The 18874-nt window shown below is 38.2% G+C and overlaps 1 protein-coding gene across 1 annotated transcript; it reads left to right on the top strand.

Moving 5' to 3' along the window:
* Positions 1-9143: 9143 nt before the first annotated feature.
* On the top strand, positions 9144-18278 carry LOC144569804 (uncharacterized). The gene is made up of 7 exons (XM_078320280.1): positions 9144-9239; positions 9803-9951; positions 10041-14776; positions 16417-16496; positions 16667-16795; positions 17359-17411; positions 18104-18278. The coding sequence occupies exons 1-7, from the start codon at positions 9144-9146 to the stop codon at positions 18276-18278; spliced, it is 5418 nt and encodes a 1805-aa protein (XP_078176406.1).
* The last annotated feature ends 596 nt before the right edge of the window (positions 18279-18874 follow it).

Consider the following 18874-nt stretch of genomic DNA (forward strand, 5'->3'; position numbering starts at 1 on the left):
GAGCATTTACAACCCAAATACAACACTCCAACTGAAGGTGCTTGTAGCACCCTTGTAGTGTCTCGATATGGCATTATAACAGGGCATTTACAACCCTAATACAATCCAATTGAAGGTGTTTGGAGCACTCTGGTAGTGTCTCCAGATTACAAGTTAATAGGGCATTTACAACCCTAAGTAACACTCCAATTGAAGGTGTTTGGAGCACTATTGTAGTGTTGGCAAGATGATAAAGCATTTTCAACCCTAATACAACACTCCAAATGAAAGTGTTTGGAGCACTCTAGTAGTGTTTCCATATGGCAAAATAATAGAGCATTTATAACCCTAATACAACCCTCCAATTGTTGGTGTTTGAAGCACAATAGTAGTGTCACTATATGCCATGATAATAGGGCATTGACAACCATAATACAACACTCCAACTGATGGTGTTTGGAACCCTCTTGTAGTTAGGGGTGAGTAAATCGCTCATAACTCGCTCATTAAAAGCTCATCTAAACTCGTTCATTTATCCGCTCATTTAAACTCGCTCATTAACAACTCGCTCATTTATTTAATGAGCGAGCATGAGCATGACCCAACTCGCTCATAACTCGCTCATTAAGAATTTGCCACACCTAATCCCTGCCACATTTAATCCTATGTAATTGTATAACATCAACCTTGCCTCATTAAAATTGATAGATAGTGAGCATAGTTTCATATTTAATTATGTGTAATATAATGAGTACAATGTAACATTTAATCATGTGTAATATACTAATATTCATAGTTTCATATTCATTTTTTTTGTAAATCGGCAGAACCAAAACCTCCGCCAAAAGCCCAAAACAAGTAATAGTCATAACAACTCACTCATTTAAATGAATTATAACAATTTGTTGGATTTTATTACGATGACTTTTAACAAATTTTGTTATGCGTGGACACATTATATAATTTTGTTATGAGTCATAAGTCATAACTCGTGAGCCGCTCATAACTCGCTCATTAAAAGCTCGCTCATTTACAACTCGCTCATTTATCTGCTCATTTAAACTCGCTCATTAACAACTCGCTCATTTATTTAATGAGCGAGCATGAGCATGACCCAACTCGCTCATAACTCGCTCATTAAGAATTTGCCACACCTAATCCCTGCCACATTTAATCCTATGTAATTGTATAACATCAACCTTGCCTCATTAAAATTGATAGATAGTGAGCATAGTTTCATATTTAATTATGTGTAATATAATGAGTACAATGTAACATTTAATCATGTGTAATATACTAATATTCATAGTTTCATATTCATTTTTTTTGTAAATCGGCAGAACCAAAACCTCCGCCAAAAGCCCAAAACAAGTAATAGTCATAACAACTCACTCATTTAAATGAATTATAACAATTTGTTGGATTTTATTACGATGACTTTTAACAAATTTTGTTATGCGTGGACACATTATATAATTTTGTTATGAGTCATAAGTCACAACTCGTGAGCCGCTCATAACTCGCTCATTAAAAGCTCGCTCATTTACAACTCGCTCATTTATCTGCTCATTTAAACTCGCTCATTAACAACTCGCTCATTTACTTAATGAGCGAGCATGAGCATACCCTAACTCGCTCATGCTCGCTCATTAATCACCCCTACTTGTAGTGTCTCTATATGGCAAGATAATAGGGCATTTACAACCCTAATATAACACTCCAATTAAAGGTGTTTGGAGCACTCTAGCAGTGTGTCCAGATGGCAAGATAATAGGGCATTTACAACTCTAATACAACACTCCAACTGAAGGTGCTGGGAGCACTCTAGCAGTGTCTCTATATGGCGTGATAATTGGGTATTTACAACCCAATAGAACACTCCAATTGAAGTTGTTTGGAGCACTCTTGTAGTGTCTCTATATGGCACTTTAATAGAGCATTTGCAACCCCAGTACAACACTTCAAATGAAGGTATTTGAAGCACTCTAGTAGTGTCTCGATATAGCATGATAATAGGGCATTTACAACCCTAATACAACACTCCAATGGAAGTTGTTTGGAGCACTCTAGTAGCATCTTTATATGGCAAGATAATTGGGCATTTACAACACTCCCACTATAGGTGCTTGGAGTATTCTAGTAGTGTCTCGATATGGCATTATAATAGGTCATTTACAACCCTAATACAACACTTCAATTGAAGGTGTTGGAGCACTCTAGTAGTGTCTCCAGATTACAAGATAATAGGACATTTACAACCCTAATTGAACACTCCAATTGAAGGTGTTTGGAGTACTCTTGTAGTGTCTCTATATGGCAAGATAATATAGCATTTACAACCCTAATACAACACTCCAAATGAAGGTGTTTGTGGCACTCTAGTAGTGTCTCTATATAGCAAGTTAATATGGCATTTAGAACTCTAATACAACACTCTAATTGAAGTTGTTTGGAGCATTCTTGTAGTTTCTCTATATGGCAAGATAATTGGGCAATTACAACCCTAATACAACACTCCAACTGAAGGTGTTTCGAACACCCTTGTAGTGTCTCTAGATTACAAGATAATAGTGCCTTTACAACTCTAATTCAACACTCCAATTGAAAGTGTTTGGAGCACTCTTGTAGTGTCTCTATATTGCAAGATAATAGGGCATTTAAAACCCCTAAACAACAATCCTATTAAAGGTGTTTGGAGCACTCTTGTAGTGTGTCTAGATGGCATAGTGGCATAATGGTGTGGCGCTTGAATACAAAGCCGTCGAGATGGAGCAAGAGTGCAAAAATTCGAGAGTGCATTGCGTCGCTTCCCTTGCTTGGCGAATAGAGATAGTGCAGGGGCACAGTACCAATGTACGACCACAACTGCAAGAAATGACATAAAAACAGTGTAAAAAACACAATTTCAGGCACAAACAGGGGGTTTGTGCGATTAGAGCTGCGGGCAGGGAGGTACCACAAATTTTTTCTTTTATTTTTTTTTTGCAGGAAAAATATTTTGTTCGGCCGGGGGTGGCCGCACCTTAGTCCACATGACCTCTCTGTCGATTTTTATTGCAAAATTTTTTTGATTTTTTTTTAAAAGAAGGCCAAAATTTTGTGCGGCCAGAGGAGGTCGCACTAGAGCCCACACGCCCTCTCTGACTTTTTTTATTGCAAAGTTTTGATCTTGGATTGTCTCCCAATAAGCGCTTGGTTTTAGGTCCCGGCTCGACCCCTTTTTCTCGAATTTAGACGAGGATTGAACTGTTAGTTTGTAATAATCTAGAAGTCAATAATACGATAAATTATCATAAAGCTTTGTTCATGAATTGAATGTTTATTTATATATCATTTTGTTGCCTTGAGTATTATTGAATTTATGGATCATTTCGAGTTCATGACTGAAATTGTGAAACTCCATAATATAGATGATATATACTCTTAAAAAGTCACTGACCAAGGTAATTAACAGGAACACTAATTACCACGATAAGGTTAGTATGTGGATTAAAAGATGGTTAAGTTTTACAAACCACCTGACACGAGATGTCATTTTAATCACATAGATACATGTTCTAGGAACATGGTATTTGACAGACCCCGAATGAAACATTAAATAGAATTGTGTTCGTGTCATTTATGTTTTCATTTAGTGTCAGGTTCTACAGTATGAGGTATTTATCGTTCCCACTGAGAAATATGTATGTGTGATTGTTATCTACCGCTGTCCATAAAAAGCAGTCATAACGGTAGCTTTTCCATATGTATAGCTTAGCTGAGGAAGTGATAGTTTACCAAGAATACTATTTGTCCCTCGTATCTCTATACGAGCTATAGCATCACTGGGCCCCTTGATAGAGTAAGATTATCTGCTAGCGGTATAATTACAAGAGTAATTATATTTGATAATCTGCTCAAGATCAAGAAAAGATTCAGTTAGCAAGGATGACACACATCTACCTTGAAACTGATCTGATAGCTATGAGACAGAAGAACAGACACAAGTAAATTGTTTACTGGATCGTGATATTGTACAGTACAGCATCATCTGTGTAATTGGATGGTCATGATGTGTTGCCAGATGCCACCCATGATTATAGAAGTTAAAACAGTTTTAACTCTATTTACCAACATAACACAGATCCTATTGGGTCACACCATATAGGAGTTAATCGGAGAATCTTATTGTGATTGATTATAAATTGGTTATGATCAATAGTAAGATGGTTATAATTAATTATACGTATTATAATTAAATTATAAATGTTATGTAAAAATAACAAGCAAAAACATTGGTTAATTTATAAACGTGTGTGACACGTTGTATAAAAGTTAACCGGTTAATTTATAAATGTGCAGGACACGTTGTATAAATTACCGAAACAACAAACCGCAAGAAAAATATATATATAATTATTCAGAATAATTATACGAATATTATTTGTGTTCGGGCCGAGGGCATTCGGGTCTTTTCAGATTCGTCCTTATCCGCATGACATGTCATTGATCCTATCCAGATGACATGTCATCAATCCTATCCACAAGGACAAAATGGTCATTTCACACCTATGCCACCTTGCATGTGTAGAAACATGGAGAAGAGTGTGGAAGGGTGTGGAAGGGGTATTTTGGTCATTTCACATATAAAAGGATGAGGTGTCAATGGCATACCTTGTAAATAGGCCGAACTTGGAGGGAATTTTGGTCTTTTGCAATTGACCCTAAACACTATAAATAGGGGTGGAGGGGTAGAGAGAAAATAGCTAACTCACTCATACCGTTTCGTGTCGAAACGGATCAGTATTTTCTCTCTTTCTCGGTTTCTCTCCCAAATAGTGTTTCAGTTGAGAAAAGAAAGTTATACGTAGTTGACGTATAATCTTGCGAGTTGTTTGATGTGAATTTTACTACACAAGTAATAAATCCTAAATTGCACTCAATTTGGTTGCAAGTGTACAACCTTATCGAGGAGTACTTAGGGATCGTCTCCACAGGGACAAGTTGGAATATTAACTCTAACCTAACAATTTAATTTAGTAAAAGAAAGTAAAAAAGAATTTGTTTGTTCAAAGGTTGGTTTGATTGTGATTAAGTTGAATTAAACTAAGTCTTTAAAGCAAAATCTGAATTTTTAACAAGTATGAGAAATTAGGGTTTCTTAGGGTTCCTATCCACTAGTGTTATGACTAATTGGTTTATTAAATTTGTTCTTTTAGTTATGAAGGCACAGTTGGGTGTTGTAGGTACAAAGGGATATCTCTATATTAATACCATCTTTAAATTAGAATAAACGTCACCTCTCGGTACTTGGCTACCCTAATCTAAAGTCATTAAGTTCTTACTGTCCCAATAAATCTAGAAAACTATCTTTCACCTCTCGGTACTTGGCACAATTCTCTAAACTATTAGGTAAAGCCCGTATAAGACAAGCGTCACCTCTCGGTACTTAGCCTATCAAATACCCTATTCCTTATGGTCTGGACCTAATATTCAATTTCTCAATTGCAAATACCAAATCCTAGGGTTTCATGTGATTTCGATTAAGTCCTCACAATCAATTAAAATAAAGAATAGATCACAACAAAGAACAATAATATATAAAATAAAACCAACTAAATCATAACAAAAGTTTCAAGTACAACCCTAATCAACCCTAGAAAAGTCTTTAGCCAGTCATGGCTAAAGCACAAATGAAATCAAAAGAATAAAAGAGTTCCAAAGGAAGAAAAGAAAATAATAAAACCGGTTGATCAATGATCTCTCCTCCCTTCTTCTCTCCTCTTGCTATTCCTTGCTTTTCCTTATTCAAAACCTAGAAATTCTGCCCTCAAAACGTCCTTATATGTTCTACAGGTTCCTATTTATAGCCCCCTCTAAAACCTAGAAATAACCAACCAAAAATAGCAAATTCGGACTCTGAACCGACCTAATTGCGGGCCGCAATACATTCATTGCGGGCCGCAATGTACTGTAGCAGTTAACAGACTGCGCAGAAAAATTCTGAAGAGGTCCTTGCGGGCCGCAATAAAAGTCCTTGCGGGTCGCAATACATTCCTTTTATATTCTCAGGTTGTAGATCTTCTCGTTAGCTTTCCAAAAAGTGGTCACAAGCCTAAATCGGAGTTACGAGTCAAAAGTTATGGCAGTTTTAAGTTCAGACTCTATTTTTGGCTGACTGCTACAGTGCGTTGCGGGCCGCAATAACTGTGCTGTAATGAAGAGGCTCTGACTTGTTTGGTTGCGGGCCGCAATAACTCCATTTCGGGCCACAATAAATGTTGGCAGAAGCTCATTTCTTCGTGCTAACTCACCCGTTTTGCTTCGTTAAGGTCCAAACACTTGATTACATGTAAAACAAACATAACTAGGGCAGTAACTTGAACTTTTGGACATTTCTAACCTAATTAAACCTAATTTAAACTAATTTAACCAAAACTTGGCTTAAATTAAAAAACCTAACCCTAGGTTTAAATAGATACAATTTCGGCTTATCATTGTTGTGAAGTATATTTACGGGATCGATGAATAGTGTTTTATCGAATTTCGCGGTATGTCAGTTTTGCATATTGATGAAACTGAGCAACCGAAAATTCGTGTTTACGGGTTTTCGTCTTTTTCTCGTGAATAGTGTTTTTGCATAATTCCGCGGTTTACGGTATTTCTGGCAGAAGAAATAAACCGCTCTCCGGTTAGTCCTGGTGGATAACCAATAGAGGTATCACACGTGTGATACTCCGAGTCGATTCCTTCCCTGGTGAGGCTCTACTCGCTCGGTCTGCATTCCAACTGTGATTTGGAAACAAGGTATAAATATGTTATATTAATCTATTTAATTGGTAAGTAGATTAAAGTTTTAGAAATCAATCATGGAGTAGATCTATAAAAAGGATTAAATTGGGTTTTGATGCCAAAGGAATACTGAAGGTGGACCGCCTTGGAAAGTTTCCTGACATACCTCGTTTAATCCTGAGCTTAAGTTGGTTGTAGAAATTTTTGTTCTACGGTCATTCCGCAACTTAAGCCTAAAAGGGGTTTTGGTTAGCACCGCGAAACCCCAACATGAACGGGGGGGATTTCTCCGCTACTTGCTTCTTTCGGGTTATGTTTGGCCTCGAACTTCTTCTTCTTTCTTCTTTTCTTGTAATTTCTTATCGTATTGATGTATTTTCCCTTCAAGTACCAAGTTGAGTTCGTCTTGTTGGCGTTTCATGCCTTATCAGTATCAGATGTTGGCACTAACTTTCCTTGCGAAGAACTACTATCCACCTGCAAAATCTCTACTAAGGGTGTCAAATTTTTATTAGTAGAGGGGGTATTTGGTTGAGTATGACAAATTGTAACACTATAAGAAATATTATAAAAAAAAATATATATATAATGGTATAATTATAAATTTTGCATTTAAAACTACATAAAGAAATTTCTATAAATAAAACATACATATATAAATATATATATATATATAAGTTTTTATAATTTTATATATATAATTGAGTGAATATATATATGTTAATAATCAAATTGGAAGGTCTAAGAAGTATAAAAAAAAATTTTAAGAGGTTTTATGTGCAAAATATATAACCTTATGCAATAAATAAAAATTGAAGGACTAATTTGTAAAATACCCAAAAGCTTGTCATAAGCTTCTCTTGTACCGTCCAGTACCATGTTGGTACCGTGAGAAACAAAAAAAAAAAGAGGAGAGCGGGTGAGGGCAAGGGAAAGGAAGAGAGAAAGGGAGAGAAAGGAAATTTCGCGATCGATCGAACCGTCCGTAGATTCGAGATCAGAACGAAGCCCTCTACGCAATAAAGCAATTAATTTGGTATAAATCTCTATTTCTCAAATTCTATTTGGAACCCTAGATTTCGAGTTAAATTGCAATTCTTTCGTTTAAAGTTCGTATTTGAGTTTTGATTCGAGATTTCATGTAATTAACCTCATTCCTTGAACAATTGAGTTGAATTTATGAATTTGGGTTTAGGGTTTTTGAAACTAGGGTTTATATTTTGGAAATATTATAAGGGTTGAAAGTATAAAAGTTATGCAAATATTTAAGTTCTTTCGATTGAAACCCGAATTGCTATTTAAAACTAATTACCGAATATGTGTCGAACCTTCGAACTTTGAGTTATGAAATTAGAATTTGATATTAACTTGAATGAACCAAGTAGATATACACTTTAAACTGCACCAAAGCATAGCAACCATAAGTCGTAACCGAGCATCGATCGAAACAAGTTCTAACTAAACAATTGAATTCTGCATGTGAATTGCGGGCCGCAATAGAAAGCCCTGCGGGCCGCAACATGATCTGATACTTAACCAAAAATTTGAGCTGTGATGGTTACGGGCCGCAGAGAGCCCAGTACTTAACCAATTTTTGTATTCTGTTCTGTGTGTACTGCGGGCCGCAACAACACCATTATGGGCCGCAATTACTGTGCAGATTTGTAATAATTGAGTATTTTTAAACCTAATCGAAGGGGTATCGAATCATAATCATATAATGTCAATTATATAGCAATTATAAGCTAATTAAACCCTAATGGTATATATTCTAAATAGAATCGATAAGGCAACAGCGTACGGAACCTCGAGGAGTTTAAGACGTAAGATTTACTTAAGAGCAGCGTACTCAGGTGCGGGATTTCTGGACTTGTCTGATATTTTATTTTCAGAATTAAATTGTAGTTCTATTGACATGTTGAATATTCTTGTTGATTGCATTATATGAATTGTGCATTTGCATTTCATGCCCTAATATTATCGAACTCGAATTTTGGTAAGTTGATTGACTTGCATATTGGTATTGAATACATTTGTGTCGATCTATTATGATCTGATTGTAGATGAAAAGTCACTGGAATTGGAAATGAGATGAAATGGTATGTTATAGATCACCAAAGTGTGACCAATTTGCAAAACCTGGTGCACGGGTTTTGGGAGGATTCTAAAGCTTTAGTCTCTGAGGCTCGTGTAAGTCCCCAGACCGGTTGGGGCAGGAGCAGTATGAAACTAGTTGTGAATGGTAGTAATATGAGTGACTAGTGTGAGATGTCGTATGCATGATCTGATGAGATATGCGTTTGAATGGTCAATTGAGATTATGATTCTTAACGAATTTTCTGAATATGATCTGTAACTAGAAAGCTAGGAAATGGTTAAGCCAAGCACTACCGATGGGTGTCATATACTGTACAGTAGGGTGGCCTTCGGTAGGTGTCTGGAACCCTACCGTTGTCGACGGGTTTGCGGTACAGCTGGGTGGTACATCGGTAAGTGCTACCAGACTTATTAAAATAATTAAGCCCAATTGTTGTTGATTTGAAATTCGATTTAATACTCTTGTGTTGTAATTCATTCGATTATCTGCTGTCAGGTATGCATTCATGTTTATATAATGTTATACATGTACAATGCGTTGTTGATAATTTCTTTTTGAAAATAAAGTTTGATTGCAAGTCCAGGGGTTCGTATGTGGCAAATTATCGCACTGAGATTTTATTCTCACACCCGTTGGGTTATCCTTTTCAGGTTCTGGTGCAGTAGGGAGCGGTGAGGCACGACAGTCTTAGGCCTCGGTATTTGTCCTTCTACCAGAGTTTCTATGATACCTGTTAGATTTTGGTTTTGTGGTTGTGATATGTTATCTACGTATATGTGCATATACGTAGTTTTTGTATGATGTGATGTATATTGGTATCTTTTGAACTGAATCAGGAGTTATGTTTATATTTGTTTTCTCAGAATTGTGTTGAATTGTTTAATTGCTTGTTGAATGGGGTTATATATTTGGGATTTATGGGAATTGAGTAAATGAATCGTAATTGCCTTGTAGGCATACGGGAAACTGTATGTTTACGGCAGGGACCCTGTCGCATTTTTGTACAGGTTTGCTACGGGGTGTGACAGGTCTCCCTTTGGTGGTATCAGAGCATGGTTAAGCCTCAACCTGAACCAGTCTAATAAGATACGTGAGAGTAACACGTAATAAGGGAATCGTAACGAATAACGAGGTATTTCGTATAATAATTTGAAATATACATTATTATAATGTTATTTTTGGTATAGTACAGAATAATGGAGACACGTAGAGGCCGAGGACGACCTCGAGTGAACCCAGATGTACATATCGAGCCGGCTGCTGAAAGGGTTGAAGAACCGAATAGGAACCAAGAACTGGATGATCGCTTGATAGCGGCCTATGAAAGGGGTCGTCAAGCAGCAGAAAGGCGTAATATAGTACCGGAAGCACCGGTAGCTCAAGGAGGTGGACCTGAGGATTTCCGCAAGTTATATGATTCATTCATGCGACTAAATCCACCGCAGTTCGATGGCACCGGTGGGTACTCAGAAGCAGAGGAGTGGCTAGAGAAAATGAATGCAAAGCTCGTATTGTGTCGGGCACCGGAAGAGGATATGGTGGAGTTAGTAGAGCAACAGTTAGATGGAGATGCACGCTTCTGGTGGAATGGGGCCCGACGGAATTATGTCGGGGAAGCTGTCAAGATCCCGTGGGAATGGTTCGAAGAACAGTTTACTCGAAGATTTCTAAGCAATATTCACCGAGAAGCTTTGCGAAGAAAGTTTCTAGAGTTGAAGCAAAATAGGCGACCGGTAGCAGAGTACAACAACGAGTTCTTAGCATTATCCAGGTATGCTACAGATGTACAAAATGATCGAGTAAGGTATCACAGACAATATCTGGATGGACTGGACGGGAGCATCTCAATGATAGTTGATACTCCAATGGTTACAGAATTGCAATCGATAATGGATCACGCTGAACAAGTAGAAATGCATGCGAAAAGAAGGAATGAACAGTTTGCAGAGCGAAATGTGAAACAACGGGCTGATCAGAGTCGGCCGGTTGTAAGGTCAAGGGGAGGCTCGTCAACAGCTAGACCCTCTCAAAGGCAAGTTTTTACACCTAGACCATCTTATGCACCAGCAGCTACCTCAGGATTTCGACCGGGATTTCAGCCTGGTTCTATGTGGTGCCGTTCTTGTAACCAGGCGCATAATGAAATTGAATGCAGACGCCGTACTGGTGTATGTTACTTATGCGGTAGTGCAGCTCATTGGGCAAATGAATGCCCGAATGCTATGGGAAGATTTCAGAGAGATAGTGGTGCAGGAGGATCAGCTAGTATGGGACGTGGCGGACCGTCATTCCGTGGACGAAGCGGTTCTCAAGTAAGCGGAGGCAATACTAGCCGAGCGGGCAGCGCCAATAGTACTGCTAGGACGGGTGGACGAGTAGCGGTACATGCTCTAGATGTAGCAGGAGAGGTGCCAAGTACTTCAGATGTGGTTCCGGAGGGTGAAGAAGAAACTGGATACCAGACAGATATGATGACAGGTATAATTTCTATATCGGATCATGATACCTACTGCTTAATAGATACAGGGTGCAGTCATTCTATCGTATCAAGAGCGTTAGTGGAGAGTTGTAAATGGCCCGTCGAGACGAATAGTCAAGTGTTAAATGTTCAGACTCCTTTCAATTCCACCGACCAAACCATTATGATCTGCCGAAACCGAAAAGTTAGAATAGACGGAAGAGATTTTGAAGTGGACCTGTTAGTAATGGAAATTACCGGGTATGATGTGTTATTGGGGATGGATTGGTTAACTCGGCACGAAGCAACAATTGATTGTATGCATCGCCGGATTTATTTCTCAACCGCAAGAGGTATGTCATGCATACTTAATTGTAGAAAAATGGGAGGGTTGATACCTTTTATTTCGGCCGTAGAAATGAGGCGGCTGATAGAGTCCGGATGTACTGCTTACTTAGCAGCCGTGGTTTATACTATTACAGAAGTTCCGAAGATTAACACTATTCCAATAGTATCTGAATTTGTAGATGTATTTCCCGATGAGATAGCAGGGCTACCACCAGAACGGGAAATAGAGTTTGGCATTGAATTGATACCAGGGACAACACCGATTTCGAAAACCCCGTACCGAATGGCTCCAGCTGAATTAAAGGAACTCAAAGCACAATTAGAAGACATGTTGGAACACGGGTTTATCAGACCCAGTACATCGCCATGGGGTGCTCCGGTATTGTTTGTAAAAAAGAAGGACGGGACGCTGAGGTTATGCATTGACTACCGGGAGCTGAATAAGGTAACCGTGAAAAATAAATACCCGTTACCTCGTATTGACGATTTATTTGATCAGCTACAGGGTTCTTCTATTTACTCAAAGATTGATTTACGGACCGGGTACCATCAGTTGAGGATCCGGCCGAGTGATGTAGACAAGACCGCATTCCGTACAAGGTACGGGCATTATGAATACCTGGTCATGCCGTTCGGGCTAACGAATGCTCCAGCAGCATTCATGGATTTGATGCATCGGGTATTTCACGACTTGTTAGATTCAACAGTGGTGGTTTTCATAGATGACATACTCGTTTACTCGAAGTCGAGGGAAGAACACGAAGTACATTTGCGCATAGTGTTACAAAGGCTACGAGAACATCAGTTGTTTGCGAAATTCTCGAAGTGCGAGTTCTGGTTAGAAAAAGTGGCATTTCTCGGGCATGTGATCTCGGAAGAAGGGTTAGCAGTGGACTCAAATAAAATTAAAGCTGTGACAGAATGGAAGAAGCCAGAGACAGTTACGGAGATTCGAAGCTTCTTGGGGTTAGCAGGATATTACAGAAGATTTGTACCCCAATTTTCGCAATTAGCTGCTCCACTTACAAGATTGTTACATAAAGGTATAAAATTTGATTGGGGTACTAAACAAGATCAAAGTTTCCAAGAGTTAAAGAATCGACTAGTATCCGCACCAGTGCTTACTATGCCGATAGCTGACAAGGAGTATACTGTGTTCACTGATGCATCCCGATCAGGACTCGGGTGCGTATTGATGCAGGATGATCACGTGATTGCCTACGCATCTCGGCAGTTACGACCACATGAGCAGAACTATCCGACACATGACTTGGAGCTAGCAGCGGTAATATTTGCATTGAAAATTTGGCGGCATTACTTATATGGAGTAAAATGTCGTATATTCACCGATCATCAAAGTCTGAAGTATGTTTTTACACAAAGAGAATTAAATCTGAGACAAAGGAGATGGCTAGAACTTATGAAAGACTATGACCTCGATATCCAATACCACGCGGGAAAGGCAAATGTGGTAGCAGACGCACTGAGTAGAAAGAGTCAGGTAAACCTGGCATCTATCATTACAACCGAAACTCATCTATTAGAAGAAATGAGAAGAATGAATTTATATGTTGGGGCTTCTCGAGAATTTGCGTTGGAGATAGCTGGCAAACATATCGGAGGTAGATCTGAAGCAAGTACATCGGCAGTTGTGTCGGTGATTATGGCAGCAGTTGAAATCCGATCAGAGTTACTAGAGCGAATCCGAACAGAGCAAAACAATGACCCAAAGTGCCAACACTTTCGACAACTCTATGAATCAAATCCAGATTCACCGTTCCAAGTTCAAGCAGACGGAATTTTGAGATTTCATAACCGCATATGTGTTCCAAATAATGCTGAGTTAAAGGATCTGATTTTAGCGGAAGCACATGAGTCGGGGTATGCTATTCACCCCGGAGAAGTGAAGATGTACCAAGACTTAAAGAATTATTTCTGGTGGCCGAAGATGAAACGAAATGTGCAGAGCTATATTGAGAAGTGTCAGACGTGTCAGCAAGTCAAAGCCGACCGAAGGACAAAGGCGGGATTATTGAGACCGTTGGAGATACCGATGAAGAAGTTTGAATCAATCACGATGGATTTCGTGACCGGACTACCAAGGACCGTAGGAAGGTATGATGCTATATGGGTTATCGTAGACCGATTGACGAAAATAGCCCATTTTATTCCACTTCGGATTGAGATTTCCGGTAGAGAGTTAGCAGACTTGTTTCTGAAGTATCAATTCAAGTATCACGGTTGTTCAAGAACTATCATTTCAGATCGCGATCCACGGTTTACTTCACATTTTTGGGAAAGCTTTCAAGAGGCAATGGGTACTAGATTGAGGTTTAGCACAGCACACCATCCGCAAACCGACGGACAATCTGAACGGACTATACAAACACTGGAGGATATGCTCAGAGCTTGTGCGTTAGAATTTCGAGGTTCGTGGATTGATCATTTATACTTGGTTGAATTTGCATACAACAATAGCTATCACTCGAGTATCGGCATGTCGCCGCAAGAAGCGCTAACGGGACAACAGTGTCGTACTCCGCTCTGGTGGGGACCAGCGGGTACGTATGTACCTACAGGACCTCAAATGTTAGAAGAAGTGGCGGCCAAAACAAAAGTTGTGTTAAATCGGCTCAAATCAGCTCAGGATAGACAGAAAAAGTATGCGGATATACATAGAAGACTGTTGGAATTTCCGGATGGAGATCACGTGTGGTTACGGGTCTCACCTGTCCGAGGTGTGCATAGATTCGGAGTTTCGGGGAAGTTAAGTCCCCGGTACATTGGGCCGTTCCAAATTACTCGAAGAGTTGGACCGGTAGCGTATGAATTGGCATTACCACCAGCGCTGGATAGAGTACATCCAGTGTTCCATGTATCGCAGTTACGCCGGTATGTGAAGGACCCGTCGCATTGCATAGATCACTCGAATCTACATGTGCAAGATGACTTAACTTATCAAGAGGAACCGATGCAAATCTTGGATCGAAAGGAACAAAGGTTGCGGACGAAAGTGATCAAACTGGTGTTAGTCAAATGGGGCCGTCATTCGAATAAAGAAGCGACATGGGAAAGCGAGGAAAGCATACGAGCGAGGTATCCGGAGTTATTCGATAATTCAGGTACGTAATCAAGTTCAGCGGACTGAACTTTATTTTAAGGAGGGAAGAATTGTAACACTATAAGAAATATTATAAAAAATATATATATATAATGGTATAATTATAAATTTTGCATTTAAAACTACATAAAGAAATTTCTATAAATAAAACATACATATATAAATATATATATATATATATAAGTTTTTATAATTTTATATATATAATTGAGTGAATATATATATGTTAATAATCAAATTGGAAGGTCTAAGAAGTATAAAAAAAAATTTTAAGAGGTTTTATGTGCAAAATATATAACCTTATGCAATAAATAAAAATTGAAGGACTAATTTGTAAAATACCCAAAAGCTTGTCATAAGCTTCTCTTGTACCGTCCAGTACCATGTTGGTACCGTGAGAAACAAAAAAAAAAGAGGAGAGCGGGTGAGGGCAAGGGAAAGGAAGAGAGAAAGGGAGAGAAAGGAAATTTCGCGATCGATCGAACCGTCCGTAGATTCGAGATCAGAACGAAGCCCTCTACGCAATAAAGCAATTAATTTGGTATAAATCTCTATTTCTCAAATTCTATTTGGAACCCTAGATTTCGAGTTAAATTGCAATTCTTTCGTTTAAAGTTCGTATTTGAGTTTTGATTCGAGATTTCATGTAATTAACCTCATTCCTTGAACAATTGAGTTGAATTTATGAATTTGGGTTTAGGGTTTTTGAAACTAGGGTTTATATTTTGGAAATATTATAAGGGTTGAAAGTATAAAAGTTATGCAAATATTTAAGTTCTTTCGATTGAAACCCGAATTGCTATTTAAAACTAATTACCGAATATGTGTCGAACCTTCGAACTTTGAGTTATGAAATTAGAATTTGATATTAACTTGAATGGTTGTATGGTGTCGAAAACTTGAATGAACCAAGTAGATATACACTTTAAACTGCACCAAAGCATAGCAACCATAAGTCGTAACCGAGCATCGATCGAAACAAGTTCTAACTAAACAATTGAATTCTGCATGTGAATTGCGGGCCGCAATAGAAAGCCCTGCGGGCCGCAACATGATCTGATACTTAACCAAAAATTTGAGCTGTGATGGTTACGGGCCGCAGAGAGCCCAGTACTTAACCAATTTTTGTATTCTGTTCTGTGTGTACTGCGGGCCGCAACAACACCATTATGGGCCGCAATTACTGTGCAGATTTGTAATAATTGAGTATTTTTAAACCTAATCGAAGGGGTATCGAATCATAATCATATAATGTCAATTATATAGCAATTATAAGCTAATTAAACCCTAATGGTATATATTCTAAATAGAATCGATAAGGCAACAGCGTACGGAACCTCGAGGAGTTTAAGACGTAAGATTTACTTAAGAGCAGCGTACTCAGGTGCGGGATTTCTGGACTTGTCTGATATTTTATTTTCAGAATTAAATTGTAGTTCTATTGACATGTTGAATATTCTTGTTGATTGCATTATATGAATTGTGCATTTGCATTTCATGCCCTAATATTATCGAACTCGAATTTTGGTAAGTTGATTGACTTTCATATTGGTATTGAATACATTTGTGTCGATCTATTATGATCTGATTGTAGATGAAAAGTCACTGGAATTGGAAATGAGATGAAATGGTATGTTATAGATCACCAAAGTGTGACCAATTTGCAAAACCTGGTGCACGGGTTTTGGGAGGATTCTAAAGCTTTAGTCTCTGAGGCTCGTGTAAGTCCCCAGACCGGTTGGGGCAGGAGCAGTATGAAACTAGTTGTGAATGGTAGTAATATGAGTGACTAGTGTGAGATGTCGTATGCATGATCTGATGAGATATGCGTTTGAATGGTCAATTGAGATTATGATTCTTAACGAATTTTCTGAATATGATCTGTAACTAGAAAGCTAGGAAATGGTTAAGCCAAGCACTACCGATGGGTGTCATATACTGTACAGTAGGGTGGCCTTCGGTAGGTGTCTGGAACCCTACCGATGTCGACGGGTTTGCGGTACAGCTGGGTGGTACATCGGTAAGTGCTACCAGACTTATTAAAATAATTAAGCCCAATTGTTGTTGATTTGAAATTCGATTTAATACTCTTGTGTTGTAATTCATTCGATTATCTGCTGTCAGGTATGCATTCATGTTTATATAATGTTATACATGTACAATGCGTTGTTGATAATTTCTTTTTGAAAATAAAGTTTGATTGCAAGTCCAGGGGTTCGTATGTGGCAAATTATCGCACTGAGATTTTATTCTCACACCCGTTGGGTTATCCTTTTCAGGTTCTGGTGCAGTAGGGAGCGGTGAGGCACGACAGTCTTAGGCCTCGGTATTTGTCCTTCTACCAGAGTTTCTATGATACCTGTTAGATTTTGGTTTTGTGGTTGTGATATGTTATCTACGTATATGTGCATATACGTAGTTTTTGTATGATGTGATGTATATTGGTATCTTTTGAACTGAATCAGGAGTTATGTTTATATTTGTTTTCTCAGAATTGTGTTGAATTGTTTAATTGCTTGTTGAATGGGGTTATATATTTGGGATTTATGGGAATTGAGTAAATGAATCGTAATTGCCTTGTAGGCATACGGGAAACTGTATGTTTACGGCAGGGACCCTGTCGCATTTTTGTACAGGTTTGCTACGGGGTGTGACACAAATAAATTTTTTCTTCTTTTCCACGCAAAAAGAGAGTTCCTCCTCTTTGACATTATTGTGTGCACCCACCGTTGTTAAGATAATTGGACCTAAAAGATTGTTCGATTGAACACCTTTTTCATTTTCAACTACAACAAAATCGGCGGGAATCCTAATTCTCTCATTTTTGAAAATCCCATTTTTCAAAACACCAAGTGGAGATTGTATTGAACTATCTTTTAGAATTGATTTCGTATTGGTCGGCTCAAAATTATCGGACTCAAGTTGGTCAAATATTTCATTGGGCAAGGGACTTTCATTTGCTTCGAAATCACACGTTGGCTTTTCAATTTTTGTATTGCCTTTTAAGATGGGTGATGAGAAGCTTTCTGGATCTTCTAATGTGAATAAAAGAGGTAAATCATAAGAAAAAATTTCGCTATCTTTTTCTTTTTCATTTAATGCCGCATTTTCACTCTCACTTTTGTTGGTTGAAAATTCTAAAAAAAATGTGTTCAAATTTGGCATTTGGGGCATTTTTTCCAATTTTTGGTTGCCTTATTTGGTTTGCAAAATTGTCAATTTGATCATTTAGATTTAGTCCAACCGAATCTTGCGAAAAGGAAATTAATCTAAGAGGAGTTACACCTTTCCTTTTGTTGAAGTGGGATATATCTTTCATTCCTTGTAGATTTGCATTCCTTTGTGAGAGATTTACTTTCCTCCTTTTGAGGTTCGTTGGATTCTTACCCTTTTTGAGATTCACCTTCCATTTCTGGAGATTCTTTCTCAATTTGCTCGACCCGCCCTCTTTGAAGATGCACAATTTCAACTTCCATGGCCATGGCATGATCGTGCTTCCTTGAGTTGCTTTCCAGCTTGGTTGGCAGCTCGTCATATTGGTGTAAGGATGACATGGTTGTAAGTTATTGTTCAGTATCGTCAAATATTGTGGTAGATTCCATCTTGGCCTTCCATACTATGTTCTCTTTGAGGAGCATATTAATTTGTTGTCTTTGTTCAATATTGAATTTCTTTGAGGATCCAATGAAATTATCAATCTTTTTCTCCATCCGATCAAGGGTGATGTGCATTCTTTAGTTGGAAACCGATCAATTTGAGATGGACCTTGGTTTTGATATTGGTTTTGTTGGTTTTGGTATTCATAATATTGGTCATGAAAATTTGGGTGGTCTCTCCAATCTAACTTGTAGGTGTTTGAAAAAAGAATTGTTTTGGTATTAGTGGTTGTTCCATTGTCCTTCTATCTCCTTGGGATGAGAGCTCGCACAAGAGAAAAAAAATCGTGAGAAATAAGTAATAAAAGATGAAAAGAAAAGAAAAATTTTGAATTAATTTTGAAAAATATAAAAACTACAATTAGCCGTTAGTCCCCGGCAATGGCGTCAAAAACTTGATGTGTATTTTAAGTGTGATTATTTTGGATCTAATATGTTACACT

The sequence above is a fragment of the Carex rostrata genome, chromosome 18 (genome assembly GCF_964058835.1).
Source record: "Carex rostrata chromosome 18, lpCarRost1.2, whole genome shotgun sequence".
NCBI classification, from domain to species: domain Eukaryota; kingdom Viridiplantae; phylum Streptophyta; class Magnoliopsida; order Poales; family Cyperaceae; genus Carex; species Carex rostrata.

What these genes read in the sequence shown, in the direction of transcription:
- LOC144569804 (XM_078320280.1), top strand. Translation starts at nt 9,144, where the DNA reads ATGGGTGTCATATACTGTACAGTAGGGTGGCCTTCGGTAGGTGTCTGG. An exon ending in TACAGCTGGGTGGTACATCG is followed by an intron (nt 9,240 to 9,802) that starts GTAAGTGCTACC and finishes ATTGCCTTGTAG; the next exon opens with GCATACGGGAAACTGTATGT. An exon ending in CTTTAGTCTCTGAGGCTCGT is followed by an intron (nt 16,497 to 16,666) that starts GTAAGTCCCCAG and finishes ATCTGTAACTAG; the next exon opens with AAAGCTAGGAAATGGTTAAG.